At 35.3% G+C, this 18,374-nt stretch overlaps 1 protein-coding gene and 1 pseudogene across 1 annotated transcript; one reads left to right on the plus strand and one right to left on the minus strand.

Moving 5' to 3' along the window:
* Positions 1 to 3,571: 3,571 nt before the first annotated feature.
* LOC109815720 (Pentatricopeptide repeat (PPR-like) superfamily protein) lies at positions 3,572 to 5,757 on the plus strand. The gene has a single exon (XM_020380516.3). The coding sequence runs from the start codon at positions 3,774 to 3,776 to the stop codon at positions 5,523 to 5,525; it is 1,752 nt and encodes a 583-aa protein (XP_020236105.1). The 5' UTR covers positions 3,572 to 3,773; the 3' UTR covers positions 5,526 to 5,757.
* A 6,222-nt stretch (positions 5,758 to 11,979) lies between these two features.
* On the minus strand, positions 11,980 to 15,375 carry LOC109815732 (F-box/kelch-repeat protein At3g23880-like; annotated as a pseudogene).
* Positions 15,376 to 18,374: the final 2,999 nt, after the last annotated feature.

Genomic DNA, 18,374 nt, shown 5'->3' on the forward strand with positions numbered 1-18,374 from the left:
GGACATGAGAACTTTTATTAGTTTCGTAATTATGACTTTTTTTCTTCTAATTTTAAGGGTGATTTAGCTTTAATATTCTATATAAATAATATATACTTATATATAAACATAAGAGTATATATGATATTTAAAATTAATTAAGAATATTTAATTTTATAATTTATTTTAACTTTTTTAACATTAATTATCCAAAAGAAAATTAAATAAGATAAAAATAAAACTATTATTTGTCCTTAATATACCACATGGTTGTGTGCTTTTATGGGAAAGTGAGTAAAATTTTGTATTTATCAATAAATTGGATAATTAGGAGATAATAATCAAATATCATTAATAGTGTGTGGATTAGTGTAATATTGTGAGTTGTAATAGTGTTTATATTACTCCTAATTATATTAGGATGCTAAGTTAAGATGTTTATGTTGAGGGGATTTATAGGGTCTGAGGATCCCTTTTGAGCTTCAGTGACGTTAAGAAAGAGTTTTTTGGACAGACACTCAGTTTGACCTTAGAAGAAAGAATATATAAGACTTTTATTTTGAACAAAGTCTCATAAACTCATTTCCCTTAGGTTCTTAGAGAAAGGATTCTAGAAAGAAAGTCTTTAGTTTGTGAGATTTTTTCTCTCAATCTTTTTCTCTTCTTCTTCCTCGTTCCTTTCTAAGTTGTATTGTTGTGATTCAAGTGGTGAAAAACTTGAATCAAGTCACTGATATCGTGCGGAGTTTCGTTCTCTTCTTCTTTCTTTAACCTAGGCTTTGAGCTATCAAGGTAAGGGAAGCTAGATCTTTATTTTCTTTGCTATGTGGTAGAGCTACTCGATGATTTTGGTGTTGAATGTGGTTTGGATTTCAAATTAAAATGGATGAATTGATGGAATTGGTGAAGAGATGTGTGAGGGTTGAGGTTGAGTTACATGAAGGAGGAGATATGATGATTTGCATATGTTGTTGTTGCATGTTGATTTTTGTGCATGATTTGAGTTGTTTGAGTTGAGTAGAAACATTACATTTTGTTGCATGTGTTGGATTGTAGGTTGTGGCTCAAAATCATGTTCTACATATGCAAAATTTTGATGTCGCATCGGGCATGCCTTCAAGGTGCTAGACGTTGTTCTAACTTAAGAACCTCTATCTCAATCTTGGGTTGGTGGCACTGAGCGTGATGAGAGAGACTTGTCTCGGGTTGGAACTGTGTCGAGCATGGTTGAATGGTGTCAAGCATAAAAGCCTTAAGAGCTCTTTAACATGGTGATGCAGGCTCAATGTTATGAGGCACCCCAATGTGACCAAGCTAGAGCTCTCTGTCTGGATTTTGTTGGGCGTCGAGTTGGTGATGTCGGGCGAGACTCAAGTAGAGACTCTTTACCTGAGATGGGCTAGGTGTGGTGTTTTACCACGCTAGGCGAGACGTCCAAGGGCCTCTACCTTAGCCATGCCGAACACGGGTTGTGTAGCATTGGTCGTGGTTAAGGCAGTGAACTCTCTGCAGTTCAGTGCCTGGATGACATCGAGTGCAAGGTAAGTAGTGCCAAGTGTGAGTTGTTGAAGAAAAATATGATGATATGGTTTATGAAGAGTTGCTTTCTTGATGATTTAAGTTGAACGAGTTGTAGAGATGATGTAGTATATGATGATTTGGTTGTGAGTTGTTAGTTGAAAAGTAGAAATGAGTTGTACGTTGTGTGTTGACCATGTTGTGTGTTGATCGTGTAGTTATGTTGAAAGTATGATGTGTTGTTGATATGTATATTGATTATAGAGTTGTAAATGAGTTGTGATTATGGAGATATGAGTTGAAAAGTTGTATGTTAATTGTGTTGCTATGTTGAAAATATAATGAGTTGCTGTGTTGTTGAGTTGTATTGACCGCTTAAAATTAGATGAGATGTTTTTGAAAGTTGAATATCTTATTGTGTGGATATTGAGTTGTAATGCTCTAAGAGCTCAATTTGTTGAAAAATCCTTCTTGGAAAGTTGACCCTTGAAGTGGATGTTGAGTTATTTCTTCTCTAGGACTTTGTTAGTACCATGTGTGGGTAAGGTTGAGGCACATGTGTATGAAGCGATCACAATATAGGAGTCAAATCGAGTTATACTAATTACAAGTGACCAACCGAGTAAAGTACGAAGTCAGAAACTAAGTTCCTAACCGAGTATCAAAAGGTTGTAGTATTGGAGAGTAGTTGGTGGGTTAATCCCATAAGAGACTTGGTTAAGCTAGCTAATGTCGTGGTAGGGTCATACCCAACTATTCTATCCTGACACTAGTATTATACTTCCTTATTTAAATAGTGACATTTGAGAAATAGAGTTGTTGTGTTGTGGATTTATATCCAATTTATGTTGATCTAACAAGTCCAAAAAGATAATCATGTGTCATTGGTTTGGTAAAATCAAGTCACTTAAATTGTTCACCCTATGTTGTAGGAGATCTCGTAGTTGAAATGTATGATGACGCATATGAGTTGTTGTGTGTGAGCATATGATGTGTTGAGTTGATTGTGTTGTTTATATGCTATGTTGAGTTGAGATGATCTGTGATGTTGGGTTGATAATCAGAGTGACACTGTGTTGATTTGTGTTGTATATTGTGTTGTTCAAGATGAAATGATGTTGTGATGTTTCCGTGGTGTTTCTGTGATGTATTTATGTTGTTTCTTTTTACTCTAATTTACCCTTGCATGTTTCCATGTTGTGTGGACTGCAATGATCATACGTGATATGAAAGCAATGTAAGGATAAGGTTGAAGAGATGCAGTGGAGGCCAACCAGTGACATAGGAGCTAGATGACATTTTGATGACTATCCATTGATGGTAGTTTTGTATATACTGTGTAGTTGCTTAACTGACAATTTAGAATGTATAGTTTACATTATTAGATTTGTATTTATATTACATCTATTTATTTAGTTAATTTTTTTATATACTTGCAATATAATCTTAAATTAGATATTTGTATATTTATAGTATTTGTATATTTGTAGTCTTAAATTAAATATTTGTCACTACTAGTTACTATATCATACAATGTAAAAATTAAATCGGATCGTTATAATTAGAAGATCATTATGTTAAAAATGAATGCATATAACTAGATTTTGTTTCTCCCCTTTTAGCTATCTTAGCTTAAAGAGGTAGAAAAATTGTCATTTTAGACTTAACAATTTTTAAGATAAAATAATTTTTAAAGATAATTCCCTACTCCTTTTCTATAAACAGACATATAAAAAAAATTAGATTTTCCTTTTTTGATGAAGTACCTTAGATTATCAATAAGTGGTAGGTAGAAGAATAGTAAACTAATAACTTGGTTTGACTATGAGAGTTCCTTATTTTTAATTAATTGCAACTTGACAGTGGAAGATTGTACTATATATAAATCTCATCTTTATTACAAGATTGAATTTTATTATGATGGTAAGATTTGAGGAGAGTCCACAATAGCAAGAAAGGAGGTGCGAAAATGAGGGCCCTTAAAAGGTAGAGCCCATTCAAAAACCGCAAGCCCAGTCCAAGCCTATTGTGTGTGTGTGTGTGTGTTTTTTTTTTCACGACAAAAACTACAAACCTGTGTCTTGTAGAAACGAGAAGCAAGGGGTATCGGATAAGTAAGTCTTAAACCTCTGAAACAGAAGCCACCACGCCTTCTCATTTCTCCGTCGAACCTCTCAACTCATGAGGTAACCGAAAACCGTTTCTCATTCGCCGATTCTATTTTTTCCACATATCTCATATTTCTCTCACCACGCTTTCACCGTTAAGTGTCAACAATGGACTTAGTGGCACCGCCCGAACAATTTCACCATTTCCACAGAATCAGACCTAGGGTTTTGGATAACGCCGTTTCTCGCCCTTTCCTTCTATCTCCGGACACCGTTACTCGTTTCACAAAATTGAAGGCCGCTAGGTCTAGAAAGCGTTTACACAATCGCGTTTTCGCCGTTTCCAAGTCCGAAACCTCTGGTTTGAACGGCAGGTTGCAAGAAATCGTGAACGGCGTAGCCGTGGAATCTTCCCGGAACTTCGAGGAGTTTGGGAGCAACAGTCATCTCCGGAAGCTGGTTAGAAACGGGGAATTCGACGAAGGGTTTAAGTTTCTGGAGCGCATGATTTACCAAGGGGACATTCCCGATGTCATTGCTTGCACCAGCTTGATTCGAGGGTTTTGCAGGAGTGGAAGGACTAAGAAAGCAACGAGAATCATGGAAATTTTGGAAAATTCCGGTGCTGTTCCTGATGTCATAACCTACAACGTTCTAATTGGTGGTTATTGCAAGTCAGGGGAGATAGACAAAGCATTGCAGATTTTGGAACGAATGAGTGTTGCACCCGATGTTGTTACCTACAACACGATTTTGAGAAGTTTGTGTGATAGTGGGAAGCTCAAGGAAGCAATGGAGGTTCTTGATAGGCAGCTGAAGAGGGAGTGTTATCCTGATGTGATCACTTACACCATTTTGATTGAAGCGACTTGTAACGAAAGTGGCGTTGGTCAGGCGATGAAACTGTTGGATGAGATGAGGAAGAAAGGATGCAAACCTGATGTGGTCACTTACAATGTTCTCATCAATGGTATTTGCAAGGAGGGTCGGTTGGATGAGGCGATTAAGTTTTTGAATAACATGCCTTCGTATGGTTGTCAACCTAATGTGATTACTCATAATATTATTTTGCGTAGCATGTGTAGCACTGGGAGATGGATGGATGCTGAGAGGCTGTTAACTGATATGTTGAGGAAGGGTTGTTCCCCTAGTGTTGTTACTTTCAATATCTTGATTAACTTCTTGTGCAGGAAAGGGTTGCTGGGTAGAGCCATTGATGTGTTGGAGAAAATGCCGAAGCATGGTTGTGTTCCGAATTCCTTGAGTTACAATCCATTGCTTCATGGGTTTTGTCAAGAGAAGAAGATGGATAGAGCGATTGAGTATTTGGAAATAATGGTGTCAAGGGGTTGTTACCCGGATATAGTGACCTATAACACTTTGCTTACAGCACTGTGCAAAGACGGGAAGGTGGATGCTGCGGTTGAAATACTGAATCAACTGAGCAGCAAGGGATGCTCTCCTGTTTTGATTACTTATAATACAGTTATTGATGGCCTTTCAAAGGTGGGGAAAACAGAGCGTGCTGTGGAGCTGTTAGAGGAGATGTGCAGAAAGGGTCTTAAACCTGATATAATTACATACTCTTCACTGCTTCGGGGACTTGGACGTGAAGGGAAGGTTGATGAGGCTATCAAAATTTTCCATGACATGGAAGAATTAAGTATTAAGCCCAATGCTATCACTTACAATTCGATCATGTTGGGACTTTGTAAGGCTCAGCAGACTAGTCGGGCTATTGATTTTCTGGCTTATATGGTAGCCAAAGAATGCAAACCTACGGAAGCTACGTATACCATTCTCATAGAAGGCATTGCTGATGAGGGATTAGCTGAGGAAGCTTTGGAGTTGTTGAATGAGTTGTCCTCCAGAGGATTTGTGAAGAAAAGTTATGCTGAACAGGTAGCAGTCAAGATGTAGGATAAATTGTATTTTTACCTTGTACACCTAGATGGCTGAGTAATCTTTTTGAGCGCAAAGATTTTGATAAATCCCTTATGTTAGTGACTTGTTCTGGATTTTGGATTATTATTTTAGGAGGGAGAGGGGATAGTGAAGTGTATGTCAATTAGGTTAGAAGGCCATTGTAATGCAATCAAGACATTTAATTCTAATTTATATTTTATACTGCTTTGCAGTACATATAGACTAATCATGTTTCCCACCCTTTTTCGGCATCCATGGAGACGGTTTTTTGAATCTCATCATGCTAGATATTTTTAAAAAATGATAATTTTCTTGGCTGCAAATTGTGATATGAATGATTCAAAAGATCAGTTTTATGTCTTATTGTTTTGTTTAGAGCAGTTTCTTTTTCAGCAAATCGATACGAGTATAGCCTGTTGTAAAATGAAGCAATGTGATTTATCAATGGTCTGGGCTTTATTATCATTATATTGGTGTTACCAAATACATTATATCAAGGTCAACACAGTTGGTGCGTTATTCATTGTTTCATGATGGGAAATTGGACCAGAATTAATGGAAAAGATGAAACAAAGTGAGTTATATCTCTTATACTGTACTGTGTCTGTGAGGCTAAAATGCTTAAGATAGTTGAACGAGAACTCAGTCCAAACGGCTTAGGGAATTTTAGGAGTATTTGATTCTCTGCGTTACTATCCTTACTGACATTTATTTTTATTTTTTATTTTTATGATCAGTTGCTCTTTTGCTGCCCACATTTGTGAATTTATATAGCACACATAAGAAAGACCCATGTCCATTACCCCTCAAACCTTTCACCAAAGCTTTCAACGAGGTTTCTGATGAGTATGAACTCCTTGAGATTACTCTAAATCTAAACCAAGTATTACGTTTTCTAAAAAAAATATTAAATTTATCAATAATACTCTTCTATATATCTCTTTCTATATATAATTTAGAATAATTCTCTCAAACGAGAATGTTTTAAAGATTAATTGAAAATTTTTAGCTGTTTTTTTTTTCTTTAGTGTTTTAGTAATTTTAAGCACTTAAAAATAAGCCTTTATATAATAAAAATTTATTAAACATGATCTCAATTAAACTGCTTTCTAAAATGTCCCAAAATCTTCTTTCTTCCCCACTATTTTCCAGCTCTCAAAGTCAAATAAATTATCCTAGGAGTTACCATTTTCAGGCCGAAACAAGAAATTCATTTAACATTGTCACTGTGTGTATACCAGGCAGAGGCTCCAACATTTTAATGTGGTTCTACTTCTATATGAAGTTTTTGCCACAAAAGAAGTCTACCTTAGCTAACAACATACCTTTTTCCCTTTTCCTTTGTTTTTTTTAGTGTACAGAGATAGAGGTATAGGTTTCGGCATAATAGTCATTAATGAGAGTTGTGATGTGGTTCTTCCTGTTGAATTTTTGTTCAGTTCACCCCTTTAGGTATTATGTCATTGATGTCTCGTGCTATACAAATTAAATCTCTACGTATCAAGACACACTTAGGTGTTTCAATACACTATTTATCACCACGATTTATTTAATAAATATTCTATATGAACTGAGTTATTTCGGTTGTCAAACAAACAGCGCATACAACATAAATTGTTTTATATACAAGTAACAAATTGATGGAAATGGTAAGGAGGAGTGATGAATGTTCTTCTCCTTAGCTCTCCTTATGCATGGATCTTCTTCAAGGAAATAGAAACCAATGTGATGAACACTAGATGGAGGAGATTCTCGGATAGGAAGAAGGCTTAAGCCTTGGATGGAAGCATCCAAGCTTAAGGTGCAAGGGAAAGCTCACTTCAAAGAGGAGGAAATCCTATAAGGGTTCCTAAGGTGAAGCTTTCTCTCATGGTGACTCTTGAACGAAATTTGGCTGAATAAGCTCTCAAATTTCATTATTCTCAAAAGTGAATACAAAGAGTGGAAGAATCACTTAAGTAGGGTTCCAAGTGTGCAACTTTGGGCGCCTAAATCCAAGGCTACATGTGGCGCCCAAAATTTGAATTCAAACTTGAAATTTGAATTCAAATTTTGGCTCCCATGTGCTAGTCCGAAAATTTAGGTGCCTAGATGCATTTAGGTTTGATTTGAGAGTTATTTAGGGTTAATTTGAGTGGCACATGTTCAGCCACCCATGGTGCTAAACATGTGACTCAAATGTAACTTAAATGACTTCCAAATTAAACCTAGTTTAACCTATTTTACCTATTTAAGTAATTCTTGTATATTCCTAATCTAATGACCTAAATACAATGGTCAAACAAATACAATGGAAAGGAAAAATTACAAGAATGAAAATGAGCCCAATATTGGGTACCAAAAGCCCAAAGGCCCATGATGCCCAAAACTAGGCCCAACAAGCCTAAAACCTAAAATGCTACTCTATGTGGTCCAAAATACAAGACCAAAATATATGATACCTATACTAACATGATGTATACAAAACATACGAAAATAGCTATAACAAAATATGGCCCAAACCTTCATGTCTAGCCAACTCCTCTTGGCTCCTTCAATATGTCACCTCTTGCCTTCCTAGGCATGATTCCATCATCCCCTCCCTCTTGAAAAGGATTTGTCCTCAAATCACGAGGATGCATGGAATAAGAAACATCACCTACATACACAACAAACCATGAATAAGAGGTGACATGTTTATGATGAGAAAATGGATTATGGATCCTAAGAGGAGTCCTTATATCTAGCCTAAGAAAAAATAAACTATCAAAATTAGACTCCCTAAAAGTAGAAATAGGCTCCTCTCCTAAGCATAACCTAGAAGTAAAACCTAAGAATGTAATAACACTATGACTAAGACAATGAAAAGAATGATTTTTAAACACTACAATATCTTGCCTAAAATACCCTAAATGGTAGCCTAGGCTTTTCCTAAAATATAAAGAAAAGAATACTAGAAAACGTCCTAAACAATTTTGAATCATATTGTTTGGTAGATAAAATGTCTTGGAAAATCTTGAAAACTCATATAAACTATTTTTGTTTTGTAGGGAAGGGTGCAAATTAAGTTCAAATAAAGATGAACTTCCCATAAGATCAAAAATAGAATATGAAATATGACAAGATGTATCTATCAAACAATATATTCCAAAATTTGGGTGCTTTATTAGAAAAACTATGGTAGAAGGATTCCTAAAGAGAGGAAGGCTATCTTCCTTGGGCACCTCCAAGGAAGTAGCACAAGAAGTGGAACTAAATGTAGTCCACTCCTTCTTCACTACATCTTGAAGTTGAGATTCATTTTTCTTTAGAATGATTTGTTCTTGAATCTCTACTTCATGACTAGTGGTAAGATTAGGGTAAGAGTTAAGGTCTTTATTTATGAAGAGAGTATTTTGTAAATGATTTTTAGTGGTAGAACAACTCTCTTCACTCACAAGTCCTTTAGAGGAATTATTTTCCTCCTTACTCTTCCCTAAGAGCAATGCCTTTTTTTTTTTCTTTTTCTCTTGTTTTTCTCAATTTTTCTTTTGCTAAAAGTTTTTCTCTCTTTTGTTTAATAATGTGAATTTCTTCCTCTAAAATTGCAATTTGTGCTTTTTTTTCAAGTTTTTCTTTTTCTTTTTTTAAAGCTTCTTGCTTTGTCCAAGGTGTTAGTGATTTAAGCCTTTGAGTAGAATGTGAAAAACCTTTTGGAGAGCTTAATTCACTACCACTTGAGAAATATTTTCTCATGATTAAACAAAAGAATTTTTTTTTTTTTTGTATATGCTATGCAAAAAGTTATAAAATGTTTTTGGTATTTTCTAGGAATGAAAATAGCACTTGGAAGTCTAAGTGTACAAGTTGCACTATCAAGGGAGGTGAGCTACAAAGAGCCACTTAATAACCAAGCCTTTTCAAGTGGAAATCACTAAACTCCTTTGTGATACTTCCAATTTCCCAAAGCTTTTCACAAAAATTTTGAATGCTTTTTCACAATTTGTTTGTTTTTGAGACTAAACTAAACGTGAGCAAGTAAATCTACACAAGTCTAGACGTTTCAAGGCAGCAAAATAAAGCAATTAAAAGACAAAGAACTTAAAGGAAACAATGTAAGCAACTAGTCGGATATCCTAAGTGGAAGCTTGAAACATATGAAATTTCCAAGCCACTTCCACTAGCACTACACGTGAGGATGCTAACAAGGAGTTAGATATACCTGACCAGCTTCTTAATACTCCCTCCAAGCTTTACAAATTGATTTTAAAATACAAGAGAGATTGTAAAATTTAAACTAGCCTAGAAAGCAATAAATGGCGGTTTTGGTGACTAATTTAGTGACGGATTGTTGTGCAAATTTTCCAACACTTAATCAAGTGTTTAATCCGTCACTAATCCTTCAATATGATGCTACTGGACCTGCAAAAGAAACACAACAAAGAGGTTAATGGTGGCTGCCTCACAAGGTGAAAGGAATGGTCACTCAAGTGAAGGAAGTTTAGGAGAAGTTTTGGTCACTAAATTAGGTCAAATTTTTTAGGTCTTAGTGTCCAAACTTTTCCTACTCTTTGTTGAGCAATGCTTGATCCTTGAGCAAGGATTTGAGGCCACTTCCAGCACAGGAAAATTATTGAAAGAAAACTAGACAAGCAATAAAGCACAATTTGGAAAGCTTATACCAAAAGTTAAGAGTAATATGTATATATGACAAGACTCAAAGAGGTTCAACAAGTAAAACTGGAAAATAAGACTCCAAATAAAGCTAGCACTCAGTTAGGAATGTTCCTAGATAGGTACTAGAGTAGATGAACAAAACAAAATTTTTTTGAAAGCAATTGGATAAGTATAGTACAAGTAGTAGTCAAAACAATAACAAGGAATCAAGTGATTTTTCACCAATGTACACCTCTCGGCTTTTTCACTTTAAAATGCTTTCTCTAATTTTTTTTTAATTCTTTCTTTTTCTATATTCAAGTTAAGAGTCCAGAGAGTATATTTGCCTTTTGTTTCAAATTTTTCTAAGATTCCAAGCTATAGAAACCGTGACTACAAGTTAGACAAAAATTCAAGTGAAAACAAGGAAACTAGTGCACTAGTTTTTAGGTTTTGTCTTGGATTCTTTTGTACACTTTTCTTCTTTGAATCTTTGTACTTTTCTTTTGATTTAGGCTCTGTTTTTGTCTCTGTTTTCAGCCTATTTACTTTTTAAAATTCGAATCCAAAAGATAGTGCACTAGAAGTAAGATTAAGCACTTGAAATTTTGAGTCACAAAATTTTTTTTATAAGATTTTTCAATGGAAATGTGATTTGAAAACTTAAGACACAATGGAAACCTAACTCTAAAGAAACTTACTAGAACTAATAGCAAGTTATGAACACAATAAGGTAAAAGAAAAAGCACATATAGGAGGCAAGAACAATAAGCAATCCGAGAGCAACAAATTGATGAACTAGACACAAAGAAAATTTAGGTCAACATGCTATTCAAGGAATTTTAAGACATATAAAGACTACACAAACATACTAAGACAAAACATGGATTAAAAACCAAAATCTAAATGCAATGTATGCAGTCCAATCACGGACACATATTAGGAATGGAGAGACTCAAAATTAAAATCAAAAATAAGCACAAGCTAATAGGTCCTAAACAAGTTGATTGAGGAAGAAAATTCAAGAACAATCAACCAATGGATCTATGGAACAAAATATGATATAAAGCATGTAGATCCGAAAAGAAACTCAAACAAGACACTTAGAACACAAAGAACACAAAAATAATCGGACCAAAAACTCAAGAACTTATCTCCTTGAAGACCTTGCTCTTGATACCAAAAATGATGGAAATGGTAAGGAGGAGTGATGAATGTTCTTCTCCTTAGCTCTCCTTATGCATGGATCTTCTTCAAGGAAATAGAAACCAATGTGATGAACACTAGATGGAGGAGATTCTCGGATAGGAAGAAGGCTTAAGCCTTGGATGGAAGCATCCAAGCTTAAGGTGCAAGGGAAAGCTCACTTCAAAGAGGAGGAAATCCTAGAAGGGTTCCTAAGGTGAAGCTTTCTCTCATGGTGACTCTTGAACGAAATTTGGCTGAATAAGCTCTCAAATTTCATTATTCTCAAAAGTGAATACAAAGAGTGGAAGAATCACTTAAGTAGGGTTCCAAGTGTGCAACTTTGGGCGCCTAAATCCAAGGCTACATGTGGCGCCCAAAATTTGAATTCAAACTTGAAATTTGAATTCAAATTTTGGCTCTCATGTGCTAGTCCGAAAATTTAGGTGCCTAGATGCATTTAGGTTTGATTTGAGAGTTATTTAGGGTTAATTTGAGTGGCACATGTTCAGCCACCCATGGTGCTAAACATGTGACTCAAATGTAACTTAAATGACTTCCAAATTAAACCTAGTTTAACCTATTTTACCTATTTAAGTAATTCTTGTATATTCCTAATCTAATGACCTAAATACAATGGTCAAACAAATACAATGGAAAGGAAAAATTACAAGAATGAAAATGAGCCCAATATTGGATACCAAAAGCCCAAAGGCCCATGAAGCCCAAAACTAGGCCCAACAAGCCTAAAACCTAAAATGCTACTCTATGTGGTCCAAAATACAAGACCAAAATATATGATACCTATACTAACATGATGTATACAAAACATACGAAAATAGCTATAACAAAATATGGCCCAAACTTTCATGTCTAGCCAACTCCTCTTGGCTCCTTCAATATGTCACCTCTTGCCTTCCTAGGCATGATTCCATCACAAATGCTGCGCGGTAATGGTGTTGTAACAGGTTAATTTTTTTGGTATGATTTTGAGATGAATAGATCAATTTAGCATTTGAAGAATAAGCAACGAAAATGTGATTTTATAATTGGGGTGAAACCAAACTTTGATGGTAAGTGTGCATGTTGAGCCAATAGTGGGCCCTAATCCCAAGACAAGCCATGCTACCATCATTTGGGTTATACACAACCCATTTGGAAAATGTAGTTCTGAAGAGAATGATACCATCCTCTGAAATGCACAATGGGACAAGCGAATGAGGGGTGATGGTAAATCCATTCCAATTGCAAACACCTTGATTAAAATGGGGGATGGACATGACTTTAGTCCATGAATCTAGAACCCCATACTCCTTCATCTGCCACACAGCCCAATGATCTTTCTTAGAGTCAAAGAAAGAAATACAAAGAAGACAGTTGCTGAGGAAAACTAGCTCAGGAATGGAAACATGGTCAGCATCCCCACCAGGAAGAAACACTTCACCATATGTCTCTGTCACCAAATCAAAGGAAAGAATCATCCATCGACCACCATCACTAGTCCTAGCTATCCAATTAAGAGTGCCAGTGCCACTCACAAATTTTGCTTGTAACCTATTGGGACGACACGGTAAATTCTGAATCACCTTCCAAGAATTAGCACCAAAGGTATATAGTTTGGTGACAGTTTCATGGTGATCAATGGCAACCACCAGCAACTTGTACTTGTCATTGACGTGGTCATAGCCAAGACCTTGGTAAGTAATAGACTTGTAAAGGCTAATAGCGGTTGGAAATGCAAATGCTTTGGATGTGATTCGGATGGAGGGGTTCCACAATGCCATATAATGTTTATGAACATTCAACAAACAGAGTAAGCCATTACAGGAACCCATAATGCGGTACTGCTCACCCATCACGAAACAATTGCCTTCAGGGGTTGATGGATTTTGAAACAGAGACTGCACAGTGAAAGATTCGATTTTGCAGGGGTCGTCAACAAGGGAAACGACCAATCGTTGGTGGGTCGTTTTGGTTGAGGTCCCAAGGATGGGAGATTAGGGTTTTCCATGATTTGCAGACACATCTGAATTGCAGAAGTGATCTCACCGGAACCCTATAGAGGATCTCCAATATGAGTTCCTCTGGTAACACCGCCCATTCAGAATTCCTCGTGCTTTCCACCATCCTTCGCTACAAACGGTGTATTGGTCTTTGCAACTCAAAAAACTTTACCTTTTAATATGCTTTGGTGCAAGATATAAGACCTAATAAAAAAAGAGTATAAATAAATAAATTAAGGATGAAGCTAGATACATAACAATAATATAGTTGGCCATAAGTATGGCAAATGAAACGGTAAAAGATTGCAACATTTATCAATTACCAAAGAAATATTAAAATTAGTTTTTAAATATGTCTTTTGAAAAAAAAAAAAGTTACAGAAACAGACAAAAAATGAATAAATAAAAAGTGGGTCCGAAAAGTAATAGATTGCTCTAGAAATTTCATGTCCCATATAGCTCTCTCTAATGGTGGGCCTTATTAAACTTCTGTGGTTCTGCCATCACATAAGCTAAAAAAAATTCATGATAGAGATACATAAAAATGTTGCAATTCCGTAAGCCCGTTGTATTGATTTGATTATGTATGGTTTATCGTGTAGTGGAGAGTGCAAATTAAATTTCAGTAGAAATATTGTTTGTTAAAATCATGGTTGAATTGTTCTCTACATGATTTCAAGTTTCAAATCATGCTTTGAGTAGAAGTGAAAACAATTGTTCCACCATTAAGTCAAGCCCTACTTTAGTTAGAAACAATAATCAAAGCATGCTAATTAATATGGCACAAGTTCTGTCTCCTACGAATATTCTCTCTCAGAAATCAAAGACTCCAAAATTTGCCCCACCCACTGGCCATGATCAAGTCTCTTTCTTGTATAACTGAGATTATTTCAACCCCACACGCCTGCATTTTTAGTTACACCCAACATTCAAACATTCACTGCACTATCCATAACATAATCATGTTCCACACTCTTGGTTAATTTATAGCCGAAATATATATATGTATATCTGTAATATTCTTCACAAGTGCTCTGATTGGATGCAAAATTTAAAATATAGTCTCCGGTTCTTCACTTGTGATAATAAATTTAGTAATACTTAAATAGTAGTGTTATAGATTCCCTTTTTACTTTATGACTAGGTTGGCTGTATGAAAACTTGAAATTATATTGTGATGGGAATTATTATTCTCCACTAAATTACCAACCTGGGGCTGTTGAATATTGATTAGACAAAAACAAAGTCATGCTACCACGAGAATGAAATCTAAATGCACCATTTGCATTCTGAGATTCTCTTCACATCGGTACAGTCAAATATAAAAAGGACAAAAGTAGATCCTTTGATAAAATCTTACATTATCTATTCCAAACCCAAAAAGGAGTTTTCTTAAATTAATATTATTCTCTACCACACACTTAAAATCCGTAGCAAATAAAACATGAAAAAGAAGAAAAGATCTCATAACACAAACACAAACACTAGAACCTGGAGTGAAGTTTCGTTCCATGAAGTAGGCATGGAGAAAAGTTCATCTCCTAGAAGCAAAACAAACGGAGGGTGGCTTTCGTGCTGGGGGTGTCTTAAAATGAAGCTTCCATGGTCGAAGAGAACAAACACTTATAAACCCGTTGGTGGTTTTAATTATGACCCTTTAAGCTATGCTCAGAACTTTGATGAGGGATGGATGGAGGATGATGAAGAATCTTTACATCGAGGGTTCTCTGCTAGATATGCTGCACCACCTTCATCATATAAATCGCTCAAGCAATGATAAGATTGAAGCGTTTAAGGTCAGATAATAATATATAAGTACAAAAAATGCTATAGTCATATATTTATTGTCTCGTTTTATTTTACCCTCTAGTGATCTTGATTATATAAATTAATTACGTATGTTTGATGAAGAGAGCAATAATTAGTCTGCGTCTGCGCTGCACCTATGTGTAATCAGTTTGAACGCAAAATCAATAGAAATTGGTGTGAATGTGAACTTAGTATTGGCAATGTTTATTTACTAGTTAGTGAAACAATTCTTAACTTTGATTCTCGGAACGATGTTTAACTAATGGGACATTCCCCAGTTCCAATAGAATCTAATCAAGTAATTTTTCAATAAACTAAAACAACTTGCCACTCCCAAGATTGGAAAACGTATTGTATTCAACATGGCTAACAAAAGTTCTTTCCTTTCATCGTAGAAAATATTTTTGAAAGGATTATTATTACGTACTATATACTCAATTCATCTTTTGTCTCACTTTTATTCTATTTTTCTTTTTATCCCTCACTTTATTTTCTATTACCTTTATCATTTTTTTTCTCTTTATTTCTGTTTTTTTTTTTAATTATACACCTCAGAAATAAAGGGTACTGTCGTAACCGGGATCAAGACGGGATGACGCTAACATTAATGGAGCCCCCACCAATATTTTATTTCAAGGGAAAAACATTGGAAAACCCTTTAAAAGATAATCTTTAAAATTAAAGTTGGGTTCGGGAGTCAATTACGTGTAGGGAAGGTATTAACACCCTACAACGCCCGTAAAAACAGTACCTTTAATTAATTGCGCAAAATTATATGAATTTATAAATATTTAATTTATCCCTAAAAAACGTATAAGATGCCCCCTTTTTTTTATTTTTTTATTAGAAAATTATAGGGATTTGGGTTAGCAAATGGCTAATCAATAAACCCTTCCAATAACATGAAAAATAGATTGCTATTCAATCCATGTTATTGACTTTTATTTGTTGATACTAAAATATGCTTAAAGTGTAGGACAATGAATAAGTATTATATTAACTTTTATGATTTATATGATATTAAAGGGTAGAAGTGCTACTCAATTAATATCATTAACCATAAAAATAAATGTATATAAGAAAAATTATGTTTATATTTTTATTTAAAGAAATAGATTTTGCACAAGGATCCAAGTTAGCAAATGGCTAATCAATAAATCCCTCCAATAACGATAAAAATAGAAATGCTATTTAATTAACGTTATTGGTTGCAACAGATCTTTACTCTTTAGAAAGAAATTTCATACATGAGAGTTTAAGCTAGCAAATGACTAGTCATTAAACTCCAGGACCTAATAATGTTAAAGATAAAAATGTTATTCAATTAACATTATTATTGGTCGTATATTAAATATTTTTTTAAATAATAATCTTAAAGGCAACAAATCGTATTCACTATGTACAAACAATGAGCAAAAATAAATAAACAAACAAACAAAAATAAAATAATAATAAATAATAAATAAATAAATAAAGAGAAGAAACGATACCAAATGAGTTGAATCTTTGAATATGATGATCAAGAAGGTGCTTTTTGGCTACCTTTCACACTACAGAGGTGTCTCACAGATTTTAAGAAATACAAAAGAGAGGGGGAAGAAAGAGAAAAAAATTTCGAGCTCTGAAGAGTACTGGACGAAATTTTTCCCGGGGGTGAAAACTGTGCCCAACGCGTCAATTTATAGATGTCAGACCTGACCAGAACGGCCCGTTCTGAAATCGGAACGGCCCGTTCTGGATCATACCGTTACAAGCAAAATGTGACTCTGGAACGGCCCGTTCTAAATGCGCAACGGCCCGTTCTGAAATTTGGAAAAACCCGTTCCAGACAAGGATTTTTGGTCCTTTTTGTCACTTAGAACGGCCCGTTCCAATATTGGAACGGCCCGTTCCCATATTGGAATGGCCGTTCTAAATTAGGGTTGTTGTGTTTTTTCCTAACATGGAACGGCCCGTTCCGAATTTGGAACGGCCCGTTCTAGGTTACAACACTTTTTTTTTTGTGTTTGCCAGTCCGGATAAAATTGAGTATTCACAGTTGCCCCTCTTTATTTATTTCTTATTAAATAATCTAAATAAGGTAATTTAGATCATTTATGATAAGAAAGAAATAAAGATGTGAATTAATTTTATCCAGCTATTGTTGATGAAGTAAGTTCTTGAAAGATTCAATGCTTTTGCTTGAAGCTAGTCCAATGTTAGAATGTTGTGTTGGAATCATCAAGTGCTAGTGGATCATCCGAATGTTAATGTTGAATGCTTGTTGGAGGGTTAAATGCTTGTGCTTGATCAACCGAATGCCAATGTTTGATGGAGTGGTCGAATGCTTGTGCTGGATCGACCAAAAGCTTATGTTGAAGTAGTTGAATGCTTGTGCTTGATGGAGTGGTCGAATGCTTGTACTGGATCAACTAAATGTTGGTGCCAATTCAATCAAATGTTGGTGCTGGATTGATTGAATGTTGATGGACTGGATGCTAATGCTGGAGTGGTCGAATGCTTGTGTTGTATCGACCGATTGTTGGTGCCAATTCAATCAAATGCTGGTGTTGGGTTGATTGAATGTTGATATTGGATCGACCAAATGCTTGTGCTGGATTAGTCGATGGGTCGCGCCAGGTAAATACTGGGCTTATACAAAAGAAAAATGAAACTTGTGCCAGGTAGATACTGGGCTTATACAAAAGAAAAACATAGCTGGTACCAGGCAAATACTGGGTTTTAAAAGAAAAATGTAACTGGTGCCAGGCAGATACTAGGCTTTAAAAGAAAAATATAACTGGTGCCAGGCAGATACTGGGCTTTAAAAAGAAAAATATAATTGGTGCCAGGCAGATACTGGGCTTTAAAAAGAAAAATATAATTGGTGCCAGACAGATACTGGGCTTAAAAAGAAAAATATAACTTATGCCAGTTAAGTACTGGATTTATACAAAAGAAAAATGCAACTTGTGCCAGGTAGATACTGTGCTTTAAAAGAAAAATGTAATTTGGTGCCAGGCAGATACTGGACTTTAAAAGAAAAATGTAATTGGTGCCAGGCAGATACTGGGATTTAAAAGAAAAATGTAATTGGTGCCAGGCAGATACTGGGCTTTAAAAGAAAAATATAACTGGTGCCAGGCAGATACTGGGCTTAAAAAGAAAGTCAAATGTGAAGTAGGTGCTTAGCCTAAAAACTCTACGTCATAAGTTCTAGGAAGCAAGAGATGCAAATGAAATGTGATATGAT

This window comes from Cajanus cajan, chromosome 6, assembly GCF_000230855.2.
Source record: "Cajanus cajan strain Asha chromosome 6, NIPB_CcT2T_4, whole genome shotgun sequence".
NCBI classification, from domain to species: Eukaryota; Viridiplantae; Streptophyta; class Magnoliopsida; order Fabales; family Fabaceae; genus Cajanus; species Cajanus cajan.

Bases quoted from the DNA above. Each gene is read 5' to 3' on its own strand.
- LOC109815720 (XM_020380516.3), top strand. From the start codon at position 3,774: ATGGACTTAGTGGCACCGCCCGAACAATTTCACCATTTCCACAGAATC.